Genomic DNA, 23,819 nt, shown 5'->3' on the forward strand with positions numbered 1-23,819 from the left:
TGCACTAACAGAAAACAACAGAGCATCTTCTTTTCTTTTTCTTTTTCTTTTCTTTTTTTTTTCACAAAAATCAACTCTAAGAAATACAGTATAGATAATAAAACTACAAAAAGCAACATTTTCAAAAGTAAATTCTGTGTACTGGCTGGTGAGGTTTTTGATAGTGAAATGGTTGTCAGGGCATCGATAAGTGGAGCTTATTTTCTTCTTGCAGAAGTATCTGTGGTATGCACTGTTTAGATGGTCTCAGCAGAGAGTTTAACCTCCTGCTCACCAGCTCCAAACTCAAACTCCACATAAGTCACATGATGAAAAACTGGACACTGTCTGTTTTGGAGGAAATAATATGAAATACATCACAATTGCAGCAGGTTGGGTGATATGACAATAAATATGTTAAAATGAGAGGTAGGCTGTCTCTGTAATATCTCAGGGTGCATTCACTGTTGTGGGCAATGTTTCAGAGCAGTGAGCAGATACTGGTCTTTTCTTTGTCAGCTATCAAAGCTGATGAAGAAAAAACGAACATTTCTGTGTTGTTATTTTATCCATGAAGTTTTTCTAATGATTATCTAAAAAATATAATATATTACACATATATATCAATACGGCAATATAAAACTAGATATAAAATGATTGAGGATTTTAGCAGTATTACCTGATTCTGCGCCGTGTCACCAGGTGATTGCACAGCATGGTTGGCAGGGTTACCAGGGTATTTGAGGTGGTTGTTAGGTGGTTGCTCTGGTGTTTGGGTTTTTCTGCTGGTACATTATGAGGATCTTCGAATGATGGCTGCTAGGTCTTTGCTACGAAGCAGTTGGTAAGGCATTGGTAAATACTTGGGGTATGTTTGGAATCACCCTTTCTTTACTATATAGTATGTCGGCACAATGTGCAGCATTTCCGTCATGTAAAATCGTCATTTCATTTTCACTGAAAACATTAAAAAAAAGATGATGATGCGATTTCTGTTGAGTGTTGTACCTTTACGCCTGGAGAATGTGATTTGTATGCCTTTCTGCAGCTTCTGCGATTTGGATATTTCACTTGGCCACATTGCGTTTATATTTTTGATTAATTGTGCAGCCCTAATAGTGAGCTAGATTTACTGGTGACACCAAAATTCACTGCACTTTAAGGTTCCATCAAAAAATCCCACAACAGAGCGAAAAAAAAAAAAAAAAAAAAAAAAAAAGTCCTTGGCATGCAGTGTCCAGAGTATCTGAGCAGGGAGTTTTAATTTTCTCTGCATCAGCTCATAACTTTGCAGAGGCCACTGTGATGACTGCACAGTCACATGATCAAGAACTGGACATATTCCATTTGGAGCGTCCAGGTGGTTTCTCAGCAGTGCTGATTGCCTTTGCAAGTACATTGAAGAGTCTCCATGGACCAACAAGTGTCCAGCAGGAGAGAGGAAGGAAAGAGCCAAACCACATGTGGTGAACTTTCACAGGGCTGATGCAGAATACTAGTACAGATGTGACAGAGGTGAATTTTCTCTTCTACATCACCTCTGGAAAGTTTGGGATTTGAATCAGTGTCTTATCAGTTTGACTGTAGAGAGATAACAACATCAGCAGTGATCTGAGACACATTAGAGATTTGCTTCTTCTCTACATGTTTGTAATTGAATACCTTGTCTCGCATTTAGTTTGTTTTCTAAATCCACAACTGAAGGAAAGTGGAGAATGAAAGTGCACTTTCTGTTTTCAAAGCTGGATGCTGTAACACAAAGAACTTTCTCTTCCTGTATATGGATCTATGCACTGCAAATGTATAGATAGCAGATGTCAGTTTTGTTGCACTGGGAGATCAGTGAGGAAGGAAACATACAGAACACACAGACACACACACACGCGCACACATACACACACACACACACACACACACACACACACACACACACACACACACACACACACACACACACACACACACTGTGGAGACTCTGATCAGGAAAACTGGCTGTGGCATTTTTTTTACTGAAAATGTTTCCCAATCAAATTGTGAATGAATGAGTCTATGAATGAATGGATGAAAGATTAAAAATACTTCTAGTGTATCAGGGAAATATTTCAAAATTCATCCTGTTGTTTTATTTTATCGGGGGTGAATGTTTCTGAGAAGTGGAATCATTTGATTCATCAATAGTCAAAATCAATTTTAACATTTTACTGATCTGAAAAAAAAACAATTATTTTATAGTGGTCAGAATTAAGGGACCAGATTTTAAGGCAATTTGCAAAGAGTGAATGAATGAATGAATGAATGAATGAATGAATAAAGTTCAATTAACATTTACAGAGGTTTAAACTTAATTTTAAATAGTGAGTGAGTGAGTGAGAGAGTTAGTGAGTGAGTGAGTAATTGATGATTATGATTGATGGATGGATGGATGGATGGATGGATGGACAAATAAATGCTTGCAATTTCGTTGGCTTCACAGATTAAGTAGTAAGTGTGTGGATGAATTTCCTGTAAAGATGAGGACTTGTCTTTGTTGAGGTGATTCCCTCTGTTAACTTCTCTTTTCTTCCTCCTGCAGGTAAAACAGAGAGGAGTTCATACTCGTACGGCAGAGAGTCCAACCCACACTGCCACCAGGTCAGTCTCACTGTAAATTTCTTCTTCATCTTGTTTTTTTTTTTTGTGGGTGTGTCGCTCAGCTTTAGTGCTTTTGTGTGTGTGTGAAAGCAGTAAACAGACGCAGGGAGACAGAGGAGAGAAAAGTGTCTGGGTTTGATCTGAGGTCAGTGGTAGAGGATGTTCAGTCCCTGAGACGAAGGATTTAAGCTCCTGACTCTTCATCCCTCACACTGGACTTTACATTAACAACTGTGAACAGTGGAGTCGGTGAGAATGCTGACATCCTGTCCCTGGTGTGTTTGAATTTTTCTTAAACCAATCTGAAGCATCAAGGAGAGAGCAAGAGTGCAGCGAGGTCACCGCTGCTTTCATCAGAGCAGCATTTAGCATGTGGCTAAATGTCTTTTGTCTGGATTAGCATGTAGCTTGTTAGCTTGGCAGCACAAGATTACTGAATGTCTTTGAGGATGACACAAATGGTCTTAAAGTTACAGTGAAAGGGAAGTTAGAGCATCTTTAGTGAAACAGAATATGTGGGTCGGGATTTAAACAAAATCCTTACATTTGATCGGATCATTGAAAAGTGGGCGTGACCTTGCAAGTAAGTGAGTTTTGTAGTTATGCATGACTGTTGGCCTCCAACCACACCTCCATCCCTTGCTTTGTTAGATCAAGAAGAAGAGGATATGAGAGGAATAAATAAATTAGAGTAGAATCCCACTCTTTTGGGAATGTAAATATAGTTTTTGCCAACTGAAATCCAAACACACAGGCTACCTCACGCTGCACTGCTAGCTCCTACAACGGACACATTACAGGATAAATGTATGTATATGCTCCCAAGTTCAAGCTGAGTCATCAAACATATCTGATACAGTATGTATATTAAAATATAAAGTTTCAGTTCTCACATGATCATTTTTCTAGCTACAAATCCCTCCCCAGACTAACCCTCTTTTCACAACTCCCCTGCTGTCTCGAAATCATGCAGGTAGCAGCACTATTATCATCAGCATCATCACTTGTTTAAAGTTCACATAGTAAAAACCATAGCGCGCTCTCAGCTCCTTATGTGTCAATCATCCTCATGACTAATATAAACAACAGCTGTTATATGTTTTTTTATGATTGGCTTTTTTGTTTTCCAGAGAGATGTCTAACTTCATCACATATTCCCAACTTCATAAAGCAAATCATTTTTAATTCTAACTTTAAGGATTAATTGTTTTCAATGGAATATTTATCGTCGGCGGTGGCAGCAGGTGTTGTGAGGACGTCGGTTGTAGCTGGGTTTAAAATCCGCACTGAAATCTTTCCCTCTCGGTTCTCACGGACCATATGCATCCATGAGAAGATGCGCGGCGATGATTAAAAACATATACAGATGTTGGCGTTTGATTCTGCTGGTGGAATATTTAACGGCGAGAGGCTTGATGTGCTCGCTGTAATTTGATGACCACCTTTTCGGTTTTTGAAATTATAGAAATCACATACGTTCCGTTCCAGTGCAGGCTGTCGGACCTGTTGATTGAGTCTGATGTTAAGGATTTATTTTTCTTTTTCTAGCCTCCAACATCTATTAATTAAAGCTTATCAAACAAATCCATTTCCTTGCTTGTGAAAACCAAAGTTGTGCTAAAAGATGTTACAGATCATAATGCATATATGGAAGCTGCTACACTGATGTTTGAGTTTCAGATTGGATGAAAGCTGGTTATTCCCTGAGGGGAATTACAGTAGATTATATTATTTAATTGTACAGTAATTCAGATGTACAGCAATTTCACCTTTCATAGTTGCGGCAGAACTTTTCAAAACATCATAATACTTTCATGGTCTTACATGTTAATGCTGCTAAAAAGATGTATTCCAAATTGAGATATCACTTTTATGATTTCTTTGATGAGGATTTGAACTCAACATGTCGAATGAGAGAGTTGTGTCTGCACACTGTGCTGCTGTCTAAAGTCATGGGGTGCAGTGGAGACAGTGCACCCCATCCCATCTATTCCATCTATTCCATCGCGTCTGAACTTTGACTGTATATAATATAAATGAGAATCATACATCCAACGTCACACAGGGAAGTATTTGTGAAAGGAGCCATGAGCGTGTAGTGTAACCTGTGAGCATTCTCTCTCTCAAACATGAAACTCTTGATAATGATGCAGTCGCTATGGCGTTCAATGACAAGAAAGCTCATTCAGCTCTTTGACTGTGGTGTGTGGCAGATCCACAGATACATGTCACAAAGGATCAGTCACCCAGTCAAACATGCTAACATAGCACAGTGACAGGAAGGCCTCATTCCCTCATGATAGATAGATAGATAGATAGATAGATAGATATATAGATAGATAGATAGATAGATAGATAGATAGATAGATACATAGATAGATAGATACATAGATAGATAGATAGATAGATACATAGATAGATAGGTAGATACATAGATAGATAGGTAGATAGGTAGATAGGTAGATGTTGATGTGTACTCATGAGTAGCAGTTTCTAAACCACTTCTGAGGAGGGGAAATAAGCCCAAAAGCTGAGGTCACTAATAGGCATAACTATAACCTATAACCTAAATTATTGAGAATTATTTCATTTTGATTGAGCACATCTATTTTAACCAGCGCAGCTTTTCTAGCGTCACGGCACAATCAGAGTCAGTCGGTGAGATACAGACACACGGTGAGAGATGATGTTGGAGAAATAAGTGGGGAAAGTGGTGATAGAAGAGAGGAAGAAAGAGAAAAGGAGGTGTTGAAGCTGTTCAATTGTTAAGATGTGTTAAGACTGTTTATTGTAAAAATGGTTGAGACTGTTGGAGTTAACTATAAAGGAAAAACAGAGCTACACTTTTTTATTTCATTTTGTAAATTATAAATCAAAAGTTATCCATTATAAAAGAACATATAGTTTATTATTGTATTATTATATAGAGAAGCCCCACCCCCCACCAACATCCCAGACCTTTGCTTGAGCAAATCTTGTCTAACCGAACCTCTTTGAATTTTAATTTCACACCTCAGAAATAGGAAGTTCCTTGTTTTAACAAAACACTTCATGTTTTGAAGTTGAACACCGGCATTATTGGTTAAAGAGGTTCTGTCTAACGGTGGTTGACAACAAGGGCAATCAAACCAAACAAAATGATTGAGAATGCCTTGTGAATGAAGAGAATGAAGCAGAGTAAAAAGAAAATAAAGGGAAGCAAAAATCCCTTTGTGGCACCTGAAGGACTTCTGGTAGTTTTTGGACTTTAGGAGTAAAAAGACCTTCGTCCCTTTTGGTTTTGATCTCCCTTTCTGTCATGAGGACATGATTTGGCCCTGACAACCTTGTGAACAAACACACACAAACACACACACACACACACACACACACACACACACACACACACACACACACACACAAAGAGAAAGAACATACTGGTCATATCTGCCTCATGCCAAATGTGTCAGTTGTACTGGAACAGTTTTCACACTGACATCTTTCCACTGGTGGAATTAAATATAGCTGCTGGTTGAGCTTGAGTATGTTTTGAACTGTCCTTGTGAGCCTCTATAAATTCACCTCTTCATTTGTCGTATTCACTCATTCACAACTTTATCTGTTGATTCATTTAGTCCGTACTTTTGTTGCAATAACTTTTTTAAAAAGTAAGCTGTTCAGTTACCAATTTGTTCATTTATTTCTGAATTAAAAAATTAGTTTGGTGCATTCTTTCATTTATTTATCCTTTAATTCATTAATTTGTTAATGCACCAAGTCAGGCATTTTTTTCTTACACTAGCTTTCATGTATTTTGTGTTCATTTATCTGCGTATTCATTTGAAATCTATTTATTTGACTGCTCATTCATTCATTCATGCATTCATTCATTCATTCATTCAGTAGGCAATCTGTCAATTTATTATCCGTTCATTCATCCATTGGTCAATCTGACCATTAGTTCATCAATCCATTCCATGGCCCTTATCATCCATTATTCATTCACTCATACATTCATTTGCGAGATAATTTATCTATTCACACTGTTCAACTGTTTTCCCACTGGCCCACCTGATTACTCATCCATTCACCCATTTCATTCACTCCTATATTCTTTCACTAGATATTGGATAATTTGATCGTTTGATGTGTAAACCACCAATTTAGTGGCCCACATGATCATTCATTCATTCATTTACTTATATATGTATACTGTTTGTTAATATCAATTTAAAGTGCTCAGTCATCCATTGGTTCCTCTCATCGCTCATTCATTTTATCAAACATTAATTCATTCATTTATTTATTCAATCATTGATTCATGTGTTCATTCCTTCACTCACTCACTCACACATATATTATATAATTTGTTCATTTATTCATTTACTGTGTTCAACAATGTATCCATTGGCCTATTTGATCACTAATTCATTCATTCATTCATTCATTTATTCATTAGGTGGTTTTTCTCCATCAGTACATCCATTCATTTATTCATTCCATTTTTCATCCATTTCAGTTGGTTTGTTAATTTATCTATTTACAAAGTTCAGCCTACCATCTGAACCCTCATTCATTCACACATTTGTTGTTGTCAGTTTCTTGTACGAATCACTCACACATCTATCCATCTGAACACTCATTCATTCACTATTCATGCATTTACTGTATTCATTTGTTCATTTGGCAGTCCATTTGTTGACTTGATCACTTTCTGATCCATCCATCCATCCATCCATCCATCCATCCATCCATCTATCCATTTAGCAGCCACTCGCTGATCTTTTATTTATAACCACCTCTCATATCCAGCTGTGGCCTTTGTACGAAGCTACAGCAAACCATAGAGGACAAAAATATGAAATAAATCAAACATTACTGCCTCACTGGCCATTTTCCTACTGGGCTGCTGTCAAATTATCCTGCTACACAGTCTGAATGGCTCCTGATGGAAATTGTTTGGAAATGGCAGATAAATTTACATGCTGGGCTGAAGTCCAAAATCCTCTGGCTTCATCCTCGGCTGTTAGTGAAAGAGAAAAAAAAAACACTTAGAGGGGAGGATGAGCTCACTCTAGCAGCAGGAAGATTTCCAGTGACCCCAGTTTATTCCACCAGTCTCTGACCAAACCAAATACATTTCTACCATTGGAGTTTTGAAGTAATTTCGGTTTTGGTTCCCCATTTTGGCTCCACTTTTTATTTTAGAGTGGGGAAGTTTTAAATGTATACCTCATTATTTTGTTTGTGTCCTCAATAGCAACCACAGATCTGCAGATTTCCTCCATCTGAGCTCCAGAACATTTAGCCTGATAATCTTACAGAACTGTCGTTTCCTTTTCATCACATTATCCAGTCTGACATTGGGTTAGCTGTTTTCCGTTTGAGAGGATGGGTTATTCTGTCCTTTTGAGAGTGGACACAGAAGCTGTCAGTTCAAGAGTTGTTATTTCTTTAATTTGACTTACAACAACCTCAGACTCGTCCATGCTTGTTGCCATTTCTACATTAATCTTGCTGATGCTATTTTTCTGGCTCTGGCACAGGAAGAGAACATCCCCCTTTTTAATTTTGCCTACAAAGCTATTTTCCAACCACGGAAACAACCATCAATCGGCAGAGTTTCAGACGTCTACAACCATATTTGCTTCCATATTAGATCATCAACCAAAGAATTGGGGGAAAAAATGAAACTTTGACCTGATTGTTCCACTAGATTAAAAGTTGTTTCCATAAAGACAGATACAATCATTTTGTTATCATCATCATTTGTTTCGTTAACGTTTCAAATAATTCCGTTGTACTGGTATCATTAAATTACATTATTTAGATATTACATCATTTTATTTGAGATTTTTCAGTATGAGTGAATTGACTGCCTCATCCCACATATTTTACATGGAATAGTGATTATGTGATATGATACACTAATAATGGTTTCCATTGTGAATGCACACTACATTTTTGATGACAGCGTTAGCCCCTCGTGTTTTTGTTTCTGCCCTCTGTGTGGAGTTGTCATGTTCATGTGTCTGTCTTCAGTGGTGAAGGTGGATGGATAGTCCGGTTGTGTCTGTTGATGATCTGAAGATGTTTCCCTCCGGCAAAAACAGAGTTTATTTTCTGCACAATTGAGCTAGTATATGTACTTGAACTTAACTGGCTGCTTGTTGGCTACTGGGTATGTGAACTGGGAAACAGACAGATTCGTAGTGAATCTCTTCGAGCTCTAAATGAGTGGTGGGGGCTGGGAAACATGGACTCATGCCAAGGTTTGAGCCCAACCCCCCACAACCAGCCCTGCTCCCCTAAAAACATCCAAACCCCCTCTAAAACCAATCGTCTGCTGGCAGAAGGTGGCATGAATACACTCAGAGCTCCAGAGATGGAAATGGACTGAGTGTGTTGTTTGAGTGCATGTGACATCACGGATGTCACTTTTTAGATTTATTTTAATTTATCATTAAAATATGAAATCATTTAATTTTTTATTCTCATTCACTACATACTGTATATTCCATGTGAGAGTTATGGGCTTTCTGCCGTGAGTGACACTGAACTGCACTGCCGAGTTTCATACCGCAATTGACTTGACAGTTACTTTAAAGCTTAGTTATCACGTGTCATGAGCATTTTCACACCTGTCAGGGAGATACAGTAGTTGGCAATTTCGCAAGAGTGAAACTGCTTTCATTAGAGAAACAATTGCCATTGGTGGTCTGATCAAACGTCTAAACCAACCTTTGTTTACCTTTTCCTGACAAGGGTCTTTTGTGGTTTTGTGAATAATGTCTCTGAGAAGCTAAGTAGAGCACAGCTTGACTCTGTTACAGCATTATTACAGCAGAGTGAGGCGAGTGGTTTGGTGTACGAAGTGTCTGACTTTGACACCGGAGACTGCTGTTCGCATCCTGTCACCTAGCAACGGTAAATGTCAGCTTCCTTCAACAATGATCACCATCTTTTCCAAACCTCAACCAGGAAGTTTTACCTACCTGAACTAATGAAGGAATAGTTCAAGATTGTGGGAAATATGTTATTGGTTTCTGTCCAACAACAGGCGGTCAAGACCACTTCCCAGAGTCTTGTTGTCACGGTGAGGTTGCTAGGCAACCACCAGTGGAGATGCTGCTCAGAAGCACTAAGTGGAAGGATGAATTGTTGTTCCTCAAAAAGTAGCTCCAGCATGTGACATCCGCTAGAACCACAAACAAACAAACGAGCTAGAGCCAGGCTTTATGCTAAGCTAAGCTAAGCTAACCATGTCCTGACTCCAGCTTCATACTTGAAGGGGCACTCCACCAACTTCACAAATGAAGATCATTTTACTCATCATGGGAGTACTGTCGTTTCGCTCCTGAGATTTGCTGTAGCGCCACCGTCAGGACAAACTTCACGCTTAACAGCTAAATCATCAGCATACTGTTTGTTCTTCACTCGTTTTATGGGGATTTCTGTGGCTTCACAGCTGCTGACAGTATCACCTTAACTCCCATAACCACCCTCATGGGTAGTATAATGTATAGTTACTACACACACACACACACACACACACACACACACACATATTTCAGCTTGTCTGTGCTTGCTATCTAAAGCTATCTTAAGGGACATTCTGTCTACATAAGCAGAAAAACACACATCGTCAGAATGAAGGGATGGGAGAAGATGATCCTCCCTCTCTCTCTCTCTCTCTCTCTCTCTCTCTCTCTCTCTCTCTCTCTCTCTCTCTCTCTCTCTCTCTCTCTCTCTCACGGTCTCACATCCCCTCTTGCTGTTTTTCATCATTTCTCCCCTCTCTCAATTTCTCTCCTCTCCTTCTCTCTGTCGTTCATTCAAGCTAAAGTCACTGTCCTGGCTGTCCACACACACACACACACACACACACACACACAACACACACACACACACACACACACATACACATACTCAGCCACACCAAAGCATGCCTGTCATCCAGTTATCGCCTCACAGATCAGTAGGTTAGTCGTGGGCCGGCAGCTACAGCTGAGGCAGCAGCAGTCTGAATGTGAGGTTCTGGTGGAATGCAACATGAAAAAAGCCTGTAACCCTTCACACACACACACACACACACACAACACACACACACACTCTCACACTCACACAAATCAGTCAGTGGAAAGTGCTGAAGGCTTCGTTTTGAAGCTCAGAGTTTCAGAGGAGCTTAGAAGCTGCATTTACCTACTAAAGAAGACACACACACACACACACACACACACATACACATATGTATATACACTTACATGAATGCACAGGTATGTAGAAATGTACAGTATTCCTAAACCATACAGTCTCTCAGACACACACTGAAGCGTTCATGTGATTTAACAGTATTAAAAAAAAAAAACATGAATTATAACACGTATATGTCATGTATGAGTAGAGTGTTAGTAATTAAAGCTCTGCAGCTCCACTCAGCATCAGCTTCATGACTAGAACGTGTATGTGTTGAGTGTCCATCACCTGCTGAAACAGTAGCAGGTGTGCCGTCCTCGGCTTCCTGCTCACTCTTCATCAGTCCTTAACAAGCTGAACTGCTCCTTTAAACATTCTGAGGGCTCTCCAAATACACCGACCTCCACACCTCTGACGGGTCAAGAGACTGCAGAGAGAGAGAGAGACAGAGAGAGAGCGGGAGGGAGGGAGAGAGAGGGAGAGTCCTCTGGTTAGTACTGAACACAGCTCAGCCCCATAGTCTCTGTGTACCTCTGTCTCTGTCATTTGCTGGCTGTCTTTCTCTCTCTTTTTGTCTTTTTGTCCTATACATATAATATATATATACAGTATATATAATATATATGTATGTGTGTTTGAGTGAAATGAACATTTTGTTTTATTCCATTAAACACAATTTCCCAATACAATCTGTTGGTCCTCCATCCACACCTTGATTGACCTGGCGGTGGGTCATTGTCCTGATGGGAAAACCAGTCCTCAGAGATCATCAGAGCGGAAGGAAGCAAGTTTCCTTCCAGGATAACCTTGTACGTGGCTTGATCCATGCCTCCATCAGTAAACCTCCACCAAACTTTACAGTCTGTGAGAGACACTGTGGCCTGTAGGCCTCTCCAGGGCTCATCAGGGAAGATGACCCACCGCAGTCCTCTACAGTCCAATCCTTACGGTCTTTTCCAGACCTCAGCCTGGCTCCTCTTCACTCGCCTCCAGGAGCCTGTTTCAAATCATCCTCACCATGCACTTCACCCCAGCTGCCGTTTGCCATTCTGTCTGTAGGTCACTTGATGTCATCCTACAGTTGTTGAGTGACATTGCAGTTGGCAGTCATCCCAGTCAGTGGAGAGTCATGTTCACCCACTGCTGGTCTATAGCTTTGTTGTGCCCATTGTCTGCTGCTTGACCTTGTTCTTGATCCGCCATCTCTGAAATTTTAAGAATGGAAGCCACCTGACGCTCACTCTGCCAATAAACCCAAAATTAAACCCTTCCTTTCCTCACTCAAAATTTTTCCTTTCAACTCTTTTGGCATGATTTTTCCAATTACCTTTTGAGGTATTATTAGCACCGCTGGTCCTGTCCAAGAGGATAGTGACGACCACAGCAGTGGTTTTTATACATTCAATACTAAGCTACATTCACCCATTCACACACACATTCACGCACAGTGTTTTCCTACCATACACACACTCGCAGACCAATGGTACATTGGGGGCAATGTGGGGTTCAGCATCTCGGCCAAGGAAACTAGGGGAACCGGGAATCGAACCACCGACCTTCCAATTAGTGGATGACCCCTCTATCTCCTTGGCTCAGCTTTACACTATCTTTGAGGTGTGATGCGTCCTTTGATGAGGTGTAATAGGTGGTAATAATGATGATACATATAATAGTGCGGTTATATGTGAGTGTTTGATCATCTCTGTAGAGCTGACCTGAGGTTATTTCTCTCTGCAGCGGCAGGGAGGGAAATTCTCTTGCACGAGGCCATTTTCATATGTTGTTTGTCATTTGATGTTTGTCCATGATCCACTATAAACTATGGGGGACAGAATCCACAGTCGTTCATGCTTCATTGGTCACACAAATCAGGTGTGTACCTTCTAAAGTTACCGTTCCCTGTTCCCCCTTTTTCTGTCCACAAACGTCCTCATGGAGGAACGCTCGTATGTACGGACTGGTTCATAACTAACACGTAAAAGTGATGTAAGAAAAACAAATTCACCAATCGTCTCACATTTAAATTCAGCAAGGTACGAACAAAACCCGTGAGTGCACTAGACCTGCTGTACGTGTCGTACAGATAGACGGCCTTTTCTCCACAGGAAAACAAACATTATGAAATCACCTTAATAACACCTTCATCTGAAGAATGTGGAGTTTAAATATGTTGCCGAAATTCATTTATACCAAACATACGACTAAAACAAACTTGGAAAATTCATATTCTGTATATATTCTCCCATGAGCGCGGCCGCCAGGTTACTAAGTGATTTTGTTCACATTTCAGCACAGCAGCTTCTATAGTTCAGTCGTTGTAGGTAAAGTCTTTCACTGACAGCGGCCTCAGGGTCTCTGTCCACTATCATCCTCTGACACCTACTGTAGGCTGCCTCACTGTTTCATGGAAACCTCTCATGGCTCTCATGGCCTGCTTTGTTTTAGGAAGAAGGTTTTTTTTTTTTTTGCATCTATTCACATGTTAATCCTTTCTGCCTTTATGTCTGTCACAGCGCAGCTCGGGTGACACGTCGTTGACAGCTGAATTAATATTTTAGAATTGTTTTTGGTCCTAACACGTCCACTGGCACGTCTACATTCGTCATCTTTTTCTCTGCTGGTTTCAAACACGACTGGAAGCTGGTGTAAAATTCGTCTTTTTACTCTTTGGTCACATTTTTGTGAATGAAACTTGACCTTCCTCTCCAAACAAAGTGAAACAAGTTCACTCGAGTATGTTAATGATCAAAATAACACAAACGTAGAGCTCCTCATTCATCAGGGTGAAAAGAGTGATTGACGACAGGTTTGTCCAGTTGAAGAGAGTTTGGTGCTTCGAGCAAAGTTTCTTGTTTACATCACATTTGTAAAATAAATCATGTATCATTTACAGCTCACTCAAACTGTCTCTCTTTCTCATTTCCTGTCAGTCCTCTTTTTTTTCTCTCTGATCCTTCTTGCTTCTCTCTCTCTCTGTCTCTCTGTCTCTCTCTCTCTCTCTCTGTCAAGATGCAATTCCTCTACTGATCTGTGGAATTTGTCAGTACGGAGGCCAGGCATCTGTGTGTGTGTGTGTGCGTGTGTGTGTGTTTGTGTGTGTGTGTGCGTGTGTGTGTGCGTGTGTGCGTGTGTGTGTGTGTGTGTGTGTGTGTGTGTGTGTGTGTGTGTGTGTGTGTGTGTGTGTGTGTGTGTGTGTGTGTGTGTGTGTGAGGAACAGTCCCCCATCCCCTCTGGAAGGCCGACAGTTCCTGTGCGTGGGCTTTACAGTGGAATCTGGTTACCAAGCCTGTATGTGTGTGTTCATCATCACTTCATTCTGTCTGTCCTCTGAGCGCGTCCCCCATTGGCTGTTTTCTGACCAATGGTGTGGAAGCAGGAAGTACAATCCCCCAACAGCTGGTCTGAAGTCCAGGAAGAAAAAAAAAAAAAAGGGGGGCGAGTCAAAGACTGTTCACATGGAGGGAAATATTAATAACGCTGCCAACTATGAACCATAGTTTACTATGTACACTGTATCTAATGCAAATCAATACAAACAGTAACTCTATAATACATCATTACATAGAACATTGTTTTACTTGATTGTTTTGATGCATGGTTTGATACAGCAGTTCAGTTTTGAGAACAGGTGACACTCTTTCTATTAAGTCCAAGCTCCGAAAGGTCTGCTGACGTTCTCCCAACTGTTAATACACTCATCCAAATCACTAACCAATGTCAAACGAAAATACTGTGACAAAAACCTCCTCACAGTGGACAGTTTATTACTGACACCTGTTTGGTTTGCATTTTGAAGGTGTCACTTTGAGGTGTCTGGAGAACCAGAGAAAATGAAGCATCACTACTAACAATCTGATTATATCATATGTCATAGTGTAACAGTCGCAGGTTCACTTTTACTTCACATCAGGTAACCAACCCGCTGTGTTTCTTTACATATGACTTCATATTGATTATTGAGTTAAATGCATCAAATCAGTGGTGAGAAACTGTCATACACTGGTAACTGCATTTGTATCATTACTCTGGATGGAAATACCAGAAAGAGACAAACTTTCGGAGAAGAAGAACAAGAAGTAGAGATTGATAGAGCCGAGAAATAACTCTCCTCTTTCATCCATCGAACCATCCATCCATCCATCAATCCTTCCTGCGCATCTTTGTGTGTGGTGAGATGTTCCACTCACAGCTGCTGCGCCGACTCTGAATATACACACACACACACACACACACACACATACAGATCCAGCTGCTCGTTGCTCTCAGGAGACTCTCAGCCGTCATTTAGTCTCATCTGCTGGCCACACAGATCAACACTTTATTTTATTTTACTATCGATCACACACACACAAACACACACACACACTGCTGTTCTTACTTATACTTTGTGTATGTTAATAAATCAGCTATGACAGCAGGCAGTTAGTGTATGTGTGTGTGTGTGTGTGTTCCATCATATGGACGCTCTGACTGTCAGGACCACCCAGTACCGCCATGTGATGGTGGAGCCACCGGGTTCCTTTAGCTGTATAATAGTGGAGAGATATCAAGTGTTTTTAATCAAGCCGCTTGTCGTCTCACAGAATTACATGTCGTTTCTTTTATTTCATAGAAAAGGAAAAAAAGTAGAGCGGAAAATTCAGGTTGGAATAAGTTTGAATGTTGATACAAGTGAAATAATGCAAGCTGTCCTCTCCACTTGAGGATGCAGAATGAGCAGGATAAAGGTCCTGATATCAGAGTGCGGTCCAGGTTGGTACCATTACTGCGGCGGGGGTGTCAGTGTGGGCCGCTCAGTCCGCCGCTTTGGTCCAGACTGAAACACGTCCACCTCTACTGGCTGGTTTGGCAAAAGGAATAATTGCATTGTCTTCGGTGAGCCGCTGACGTTCACTCTTATTAAGTCGACATCTGTGGTTTTTCATCACATGTCTTGACAACTATTGGATGGATTAGTCATTTTTCCCCTCAGAATGAAAGTAATACCTTTTAGTGACTTTTCACTGACCCTTCCATCAGGTCAAAGTTTGTCCCATATTTTTGTTTTTGACCTGCAAAATAAAAGACGTTCCCACATCAGCCTCAGCTGTGCTCCAAACACACTGAACTTGAAAGGGTGACAGTGGTGAGCATCGGCGCGTTAGCATCCTGACTCTTGGATGTTGCCCACAGCTCCACTGTGATACAGTGCAGCCTCACACAGATGCTAACGTGGCTGCAGTTTCACACCTTGCTAATTTTGCCCAGTATTACTTTGAACATTTCGCTTTTCTTTTTTATTCTATTGTAGGTTTCTGTGTGTTCATCTTATACCAAATTCATTCACACCAAAGTTTCAGAACCTCTTACTTTAAAACACTGAAGGAAAACTTGCTCTTGCTCTTTGGCACTTTTGTGGCATCAAAGACAGCGATGCTCCTCCCTCTTCGGGTCACAGTACTTTTCCCATTAGCTGGTAGACATGATGCATTTTTATCTTTCATTCGTAGCAGATTCAGACCTTCTGTCCTACGACATGATGGAGTATTTCCACACTATGGTGTTGCTGGTTTGACATAGGGATCTGAAGGATCTGAAAATGTATCTGGTGTTTTAGTGTGAAAAGCGAAGCGTTGAGAGGAAACTGTTTATGGTTGTTGTTTCGTGTGAGTTATTTGTTTGTGGAAAGGGTGAAATGACTGGATGGTTTCATGCGGCAGTCGACTCGGTGGTTGTTTTAACCAGTTGTTGTCAGGATTCATGGAGGCAGAGCAGGGAGCTACTCTCTATCAGTGAAGTTAACCTGCTCCCCAATCTGGTGTGTCTAACATCAAACACTGTGCTGTTAGACACACACACAAACACACACACACATACACACACACGCACACAGAGAAACTGCGAGTGAAGTACAACAGCTGGTAACAGACACAGAACAGAACTGAGCTGTCATGCCTACACTACAGAGCTGACACACACGCACACGCACACACACATTTACAAGATATTACAACAGCACGTTCAAAAAACTTAAATACACACTTGGATGTACACACACACACACACCCATATTAAATATACTAGTGATGCATCTGTATGTTTTTGCGTGCATTCTCGCACACACACACACACACATATTTATAAGTAATCCCGTCTCGATCCACGAGATGAGGGAACGCAGGCTGATATTTTTCATGTGTGTTTCCTTCATCAGAGCTCAGCAGGGCTTCCTTTGGATTCTTATCTGTGACAGATGAAGGAACAACTTCCTGGAGCCCACAGGTCTTGAACTTCCTTTAACTGAGTAAAAAAAAATTCAACCTGAGACTCGGACATTTCTGAAAATGAACGTATGGAACGTTGGAAAGTTAAAAGTCAATAGAGCAGGGCTCCTTCATCTCTCTGGAGCTTCATCCACAATGAAGTTATGAAGTTACTATGGACACGTCGACATGCGTCTTTGCCGTTTCTTGAGGTGTTTTCTTTGCAGTGAAATTCACCTCCTCACTTGCAAATGTTCCTCCAAAATGAATTCCCCCTCCAACAGTGTTTTGCAGAGGCGTCGTCATTGCTGCATCCCCACATGATGGTGTTGCAGCATTAGGCCTTAATATCTTCTTAATGGACCAATTTATCCTGTAAGAAACTTGTTAGAGGATGTGAAAGTAAGGTTTGAGATAAACGCATTATAGAAACACATTTTTTGACTTTGTACACATAGTTTTTCCCATTCACTTCCACAGACTTCACTTCTTGAAGCAACATCTGGTGCAGCGGTTCCCAACATGTGGGCCGGGGCCCATGGGTGGGCGGCAGTACAGTACAATCTTGGTGAAAAGATTTAATTATTAAAAAAACAGAAAAAACAAAAATATAAATAATCTTTTTAAATGTTCTAGAACAACTTTCATCATTTTCTTCTTCTTTTTTTGTTGTTTGTCGTCATGCCTTTCACTGTGCTGATAGGATGATAGTCCATGGCAAATACTGGAGCATCAATAACTGGTTAGCAACAGAAGGAATTATGGGAAAGAGAGTCAATAAATAGATGGTGAATCAAGACTTGATCTCTCCTGTCGGACAAAAGGTTCTCCTGCTTTCGGTTCAGTCCTGAATGTTTGATTGTTATCATTAAAATAATAAATAGAATATATAATATATGAAATATATAATATATAAAATAAGAGGTGCTCTGAGAACGTGTTCTTTGGCCTCCGTATTGTTAGGGGGTCGGATGTGGGCCGCCAACATTTTTTTTTTGAGATTTTCAAGTGGGCCATGAGTTGGAAAAGGTTGGGAGCCACTGATCAGCTGACTGAACAGATAGGCGGAGGCGTCTGCCTCTTGATTCTCTGTCCTCACAGGTGTGGATGTGTTTGATGTGGAGTGCTGTTACTACCTTTTATTTCTACGCTCATGCCTGTGGTTTTGTTTCTGCTTCTAATGACTAAAATGTGTCCAGAACTACAAAGTGAAGTCGGCTGGGACTGAGGCATGATGGGAGTGATCAGTTCAAGATGGCACCGCAGGGAATTCTATTTTTCATTCTCTTTTCATCTGTAAAATAAATATAAATCTCTCTCTCCGTCTATCATTCACTCACTTCCTGTCTCCTCCCCTTTCTTCCTCGATGATCCCTTCTTCCTTTTCTCTCTGTTTCTCTCCATTCATCTGCACTCGCTTTCTTTTCATTGTCTTCCTCCAGCTGTATCAGCTTCAGTTTCATCCATCCCTCCTTCTTTTATTCCCACCTTCTTTTTTTTTCTTTCCCCTCTCCTTCTCTTCCTGTCTTCATCCTTTGATTCTGTTCGCTCATACTCTCTCCCTCCTCCTTCTCCTCTTCACACTTTTCCCCTTCCTTTCCTTTTTTGGCTCTTCCTTTTCTACGCCTCCCTCAACAATACCGTCTCCATCCATCTCTTACCTTCCCTCCCGGCTTCTCTCTTCATTCATCCCATCTTTCATTCTACCCCTCCGTATCGCTCTCTCTTCCCCTCCTTTCCTCACTCATTTATGTTACATACTTGTCTCTCTAGTTTCCCTTTCCCACTAACTTCTACCTGTTTCCTTTCCTCCTCACCCCTTTCCTCCCACTTTCACTCTCTCATCCCTCTCTCGTATTCCTTTCTTCCTTCATTCCTTCCTTCATCCTACCTTTCCTGCTTTCTTTTCTTGCCTTCTCAACTTTCATTCTTCCTTCCGTCCCCTCGTCACCCATCTTTCATTCTCTCATTCCCTCCTTCTCCTCTTCCCTCATTACCTTCCTCCATCTCTACTTACTCATCTCCTCTGTTTGATTTCCAACTTCTTTTGTTTCCCATTAACTTCTTCCTTACCTATTTCATCCCCTTCCGCTTTCGCTTTCCTTCCTCCCTCCTTCGCTTCTTCCTTCTTTCCTCTTTGCCTTCATAATGCCCCCCCTCTTCTAACTGCGTGCAGGAAGCTGCCAGATACTGTGAGGTGTAATGTGCTGTCTGATTCCTCTCTAAGTGTTCTTAAATGATCGCTATTTATTTGTCAAGCCAAGCGTTGAACGCTAATTAAGGAAAAATGCTTTGAACTGCTTTGTGTGTGTGTGTGTGTGTGTGTGTGTGTGTGTGTTTGAGTGAAGTGTGTGTTATTGGGTGTTAGTGTGTGTGTGTGTTGGTGTGAAGAGCAGTTAGAAGATGGAGGAAGTTGTCCTTGGCTAGTCCCTCGCTGCTGCTGCTTTGAGTGCAACTTCAGAGGTGTGTGCGTATGTGTGTGCGTATGTGTGTGTGTGTGTGTGTGTGTCTGTGTGTTAATTTTGCGGTGATCTGTCCCTGCAGTTTTTCTTTCTAGCTCTGACATCACTCTACACACACACACACACACACACACACACACACACACACACAAACACAGCAGCAGGTGTTTGAGAGACTCCGATGTGCTGATGTGAATGGCCGCTTTGTTTGTGTATCTGTGTTCTCACGGCGGTTCTGCGTCATGATTGGTTATCTCACTCCTCTACTTTGATAATGTAATGTCTTCTGCTGTCTCAGTCTATCACTGTAATTGTTTGTCACAACTTGCACCAAAGTGTCGGCCCAATTGTCTTTGTCACTCTGGAGGGACTCGAACCTCTAACCCCGGCGGTGTTAGTGCTTTGCTCCAGGAAAACTTTGAATTGTCTGTGGACAGAGCTGTAGAGCTGAAGGATAAACTGACACTCCTTCTTATCGTGAAGCAGTCAACCACTGACATGAAGAAGAAATAAAAAACATTTACCGTGCTGCTTTTGTCCCTTTTAAAAGGCACCTTCATCCTATCATATCCAGCAGATGGCATGAAAAATGCAACACATAATTAAAATTATCACTGTCTTGTGTTTCATTTGCCGTTATGTTCAAGTTTAGTTTCAAAAAGAAGAAGAAACTCTGCAGGAAATCTCTGCTGGAATAGACGACATGCGTGGTCCTGCTTGTATTTTATTTAAAAATTTCTTTTTTTTTTTGCTTTTCTCATATTTTTGCTGCTTTCTGCCAGTCAAATGTGCATTTATTTAATTAAACAGTGTTTTATTACAAGTGACTTGAACGTGTTGTTTGAAGATGGAATGACTGTACTGACTGTACTGACTGTACTGTAGTGTCATTTTGCAGTTTTGGCAAAGATAACTATGAAAGCCAACATACAGATGATGTTATTACTGCACTTCTTTAAAATGAATGGATTAACGGATGGACTGGATTACAGACTGGGCAGTCCCGGGCTCCAGACCATGAGGAGGGCGAGAAAGCTCAGGTAGCGGTAAAGGTAATGCTGCGTGCACCACTGTAACAACACAATGTAAACTGAAATGGTGAAGACCTTAATCTTGTAGCGGGGTCCAGGTTTCATTTTAAGGTCTTGTTGTTGTTTAAAGAGCAACTTGACACAACTTCAAATCTTTTTCTTTCTGACCTCCGGTTGTTTAACTTCTGAACAGATGAATGATGTCCTCCCGGGTGTGTGTCAGTACACCGTGACACACTGCTGGGGGGTTACAGGTACAGCAGAGCACACTCTAAACTAAACAACAAAAATACTTAGTTTGCAATTTCCCTCCAAAAAAACCCATGTGAGTATTTTTTTTTTTTTTTATCATGGCAGAAATCAAACAGCATTTACAACATCAGTTCTTCTGACTGTTTTCTTATCTACCACCTTATTGGATGAGGTTAGGTTACGTTTAGTGTCAAGATTAGAGGAAAGACTGTGGTCATGGTTAAAAGAAACAAACATTGACTGTTGGTAGAAAACAAGAAACCCCATGTCAGAGTCACATACACCATCCGCATCAGTGTGTCGACTTCCAGCCACCTGTTTTCATGCACATTTTCAATTTGCACTGACACTCGACTGAGGGATGGAAAAGCTGTTGTATCGATAAAAGCAAAATGCAACAACGTGAAAAGGAAACAGACTTAAAGTCATGATGTGCAGCCTCCACTGAAACCTCTGCTTCATCACACAAGAATAGCAGCAGATGAAAACGTCAGATCTGTGTGTGACCGTAACATTCTTCAAATGAATACACACCATGATAAAAGTTTGTGCTACATTTTAAAAGGAAACCAAGCTAATGTCTCGCCTGCACCGTGACAACACAGGTCTTTGTCAGGTGAATGTAAACACAGGTTGTAACAGACAACTGATGTTTGTGTTTTTCTCATGTGAACAGTTTCGTCCACAGGACCCTTTAGTGGATCGATCCAACCCTGCTAATGGCGCCATCACTGTTTTTATCATCATTATCATTATTACTAAAAACAATTACCATGAATGCTCATATCCCCCTGCTAACCTGCACCAAAGGAGCTGTATGAATCAAGTTTCATTAGTTATTTGATGTAATATTAGTGGATCACAAAAGGATAAAAACAGTATAATGACACCATTTAATGAACATGTGCAGTGCTGATAAGAGTAGTTCAGAACCTCCATAATAGAGTGAAACCGTCACTAAAGAGTAAACCAGTGACTGTGGTGTCACACTGGAGGTGCATCATGCCTGATGTGAGATAAGTGGTTCCAGTGTTCTGACTCCGTGAGTCCACTCTTACTCCTCGTCTCGACCGCTTTTACAGTTTCTGGTAGCAGCCACAGAGCCTCACTCCCTCAGGAGTGTGTGTGTGTGTGTGTGTGTGTGTGTGTGTGTGTGTGTGTGTGTGTGTGTGTGTGTGTGTGTGTGTGTGTGTGTGTGTGTGTGTGTCAGCTGGAGTGAAGTTGGCATACAGGTGCACCACTGCCTCGCCAGCACTTCCTGGTAATTAATGACTTCTTCCTGCCTGTCTCTCTCTCTCTTTGCTTTTTCAGTCACATGAGGACAGAGGGTCGAGTGGGAGAGGAAGAAAATTAGGAGAAATGTGTGTGTGGGGGGGGGGGGGGCAATGATGGAAAGAGGAGTAGAGATATGTTTGTCTGCGAGATGAGGAGATGGATACCACTTCCATATCTGTGTTTTAAGTATAAAGGTGGACTCAGGATGTAGTTGGATTACCTTAGCTTAGCATTAAGACTGGAAACGGGGAAACTATCTAGCCTGCTTCAGTCCAATTCAAAAATCCTCTCAAAACACTATCAACACATTTAAAGTTCATTGATCAAAATGTTGTGTCTTTGTTTAATCTAAACAAAAACAGATATCTAAAAATGATAACATCAACATCACCATGACGATTACAACCACCACCTACATGTACATTACTCAATCTTCCATTTTTTTCTTTTGTTCTTCTCTCTATTCATCTCTCTCTCTCTTTCGAGTCCCTGTTCTCTCTCCCTCTCCTGTTTTTTTTTTTTTTTTTGGTTTCTGCCTTTTTTTTTTTACTCCTCTCGCTCTCTCTGTCTCTCTCTCTCTCTCTCTCTCTCTCTCGCTGTACATGTTTCTGTGCCTCTCTCTCTCTCTGTCTCTGGTAATCTATCTTAGTTAATATGGTCTCTGTGAGCAGCTGGGTTCCGAGGCAGAGTCAGCTCTGTGAGAAACAGACCTCTGCTTGTGTCTGTGTGCGTGAGAGAGAGACACACACACAGAAAGACAGAGACAGAAAGAAAACAAGATGATGTAGAAAGTAAAACATAAGAAGGAAACAGAGCTGGAGGGAAAGAGAAAGACGGAGTCAACCTGAGTATTCTCACAGCAGCGTGAGGCTGGAATTACAGCCTACATCTGTGAAGATGCACATACTGTAAATGTTCCTACGCAGAGCAGGGCATTATGGGTAACTGTAGGTCGCAGAGGAGCAGACGCACACACCTGAATGACACAAGAATGTAAAACCTGTCTGAGACGTCACAAGACGTCTTCTCCCTCTGTATATAAGCACAGTGTAATCCGATTACTTTTTATTCATGTTTGTCGATCGGTCCACCGCTTTGGTCCAAACTGAAATACCTCAACAACTACTGGATGGACATTCATGGTCCTGAGAGGTTGAATCCCTCTGACGTTAATGATCATATAACTCTTCTTCATTAGCCCAAACTTCGTTTATGACCAAATACTTGCAAAGCTAATGACATTTCCAACATTAACAAATGTTAGCATTCTCCCAAAGTAAACCAAGATTGTGAACATAGTATCTGCTAAATGTCAGCATGTCAACATTGTCATTATGAGAATAAAAAGGTACAGTCTCTCACTGTCTTTTTGTGAAGGCAGAAATGTATTATGATTATGATATATTTGATCATGACTGCCTTATATTTAAACTTAAGAGAGCTGAAACCTTCGGTGGTGTTAATGTAATAGAACTGCACACACCAATCAGCAAATTATGAACATTTTATTCCTGTTACTGTAAGTTTTGCCAAATAGTTAACACAGACCTATTTTATCCATTTTTGTTTGTGAGAAAGTAACCATGAACCTACTGAGTTTGCAGGTCTTATTGAGTACTCCTACCCAGCCTGTAAAAACAGATGTTAAAGCTCCCATATAGTATAAAGGCAGATGTGCATGTGTTGTTTGATTATAGATCAGGTCTAGGTTCTATATTAATACAGTGAAAGTATCAAAGCCTCAGTCAAAAGAGAAATGCACACAGCCTGTA

The 23,819-nt window shown here is 40.9% G+C and overlaps 1 protein-coding gene across 1 annotated transcript in view; it reads left to right on the top strand.

The window, feature by feature from the left end:
• The window catches only part of LOC130187047 (transcription factor 4-like), a 235,365-nt gene that overhangs the window by 101,680 nt on the left and 109,866 nt on the right, over positions 1-23,819 (top strand). Inside the window, exons 6-7 of the mRNA XM_056404478.1 lie at positions 2,552-2,610; positions 20,482-20,541. Of these exons, the coding sequence (XP_056260453.1) occupies positions 2,552-2,610; positions 20,482-20,541 (119 nt within the window). The remainder of the gene's footprint in view (positions 1-2,551; positions 2,611-20,481; positions 20,542-23,819) is intronic.

Source organism: Seriola aureovittata, chromosome 18 (assembly GCF_021018895.1).
Source record: "Seriola aureovittata isolate HTS-2021-v1 ecotype China chromosome 18, ASM2101889v1, whole genome shotgun sequence".
NCBI lineage: Eukaryota > Metazoa > Chordata > Actinopteri > Carangiformes > Carangidae > Seriola > Seriola aureovittata.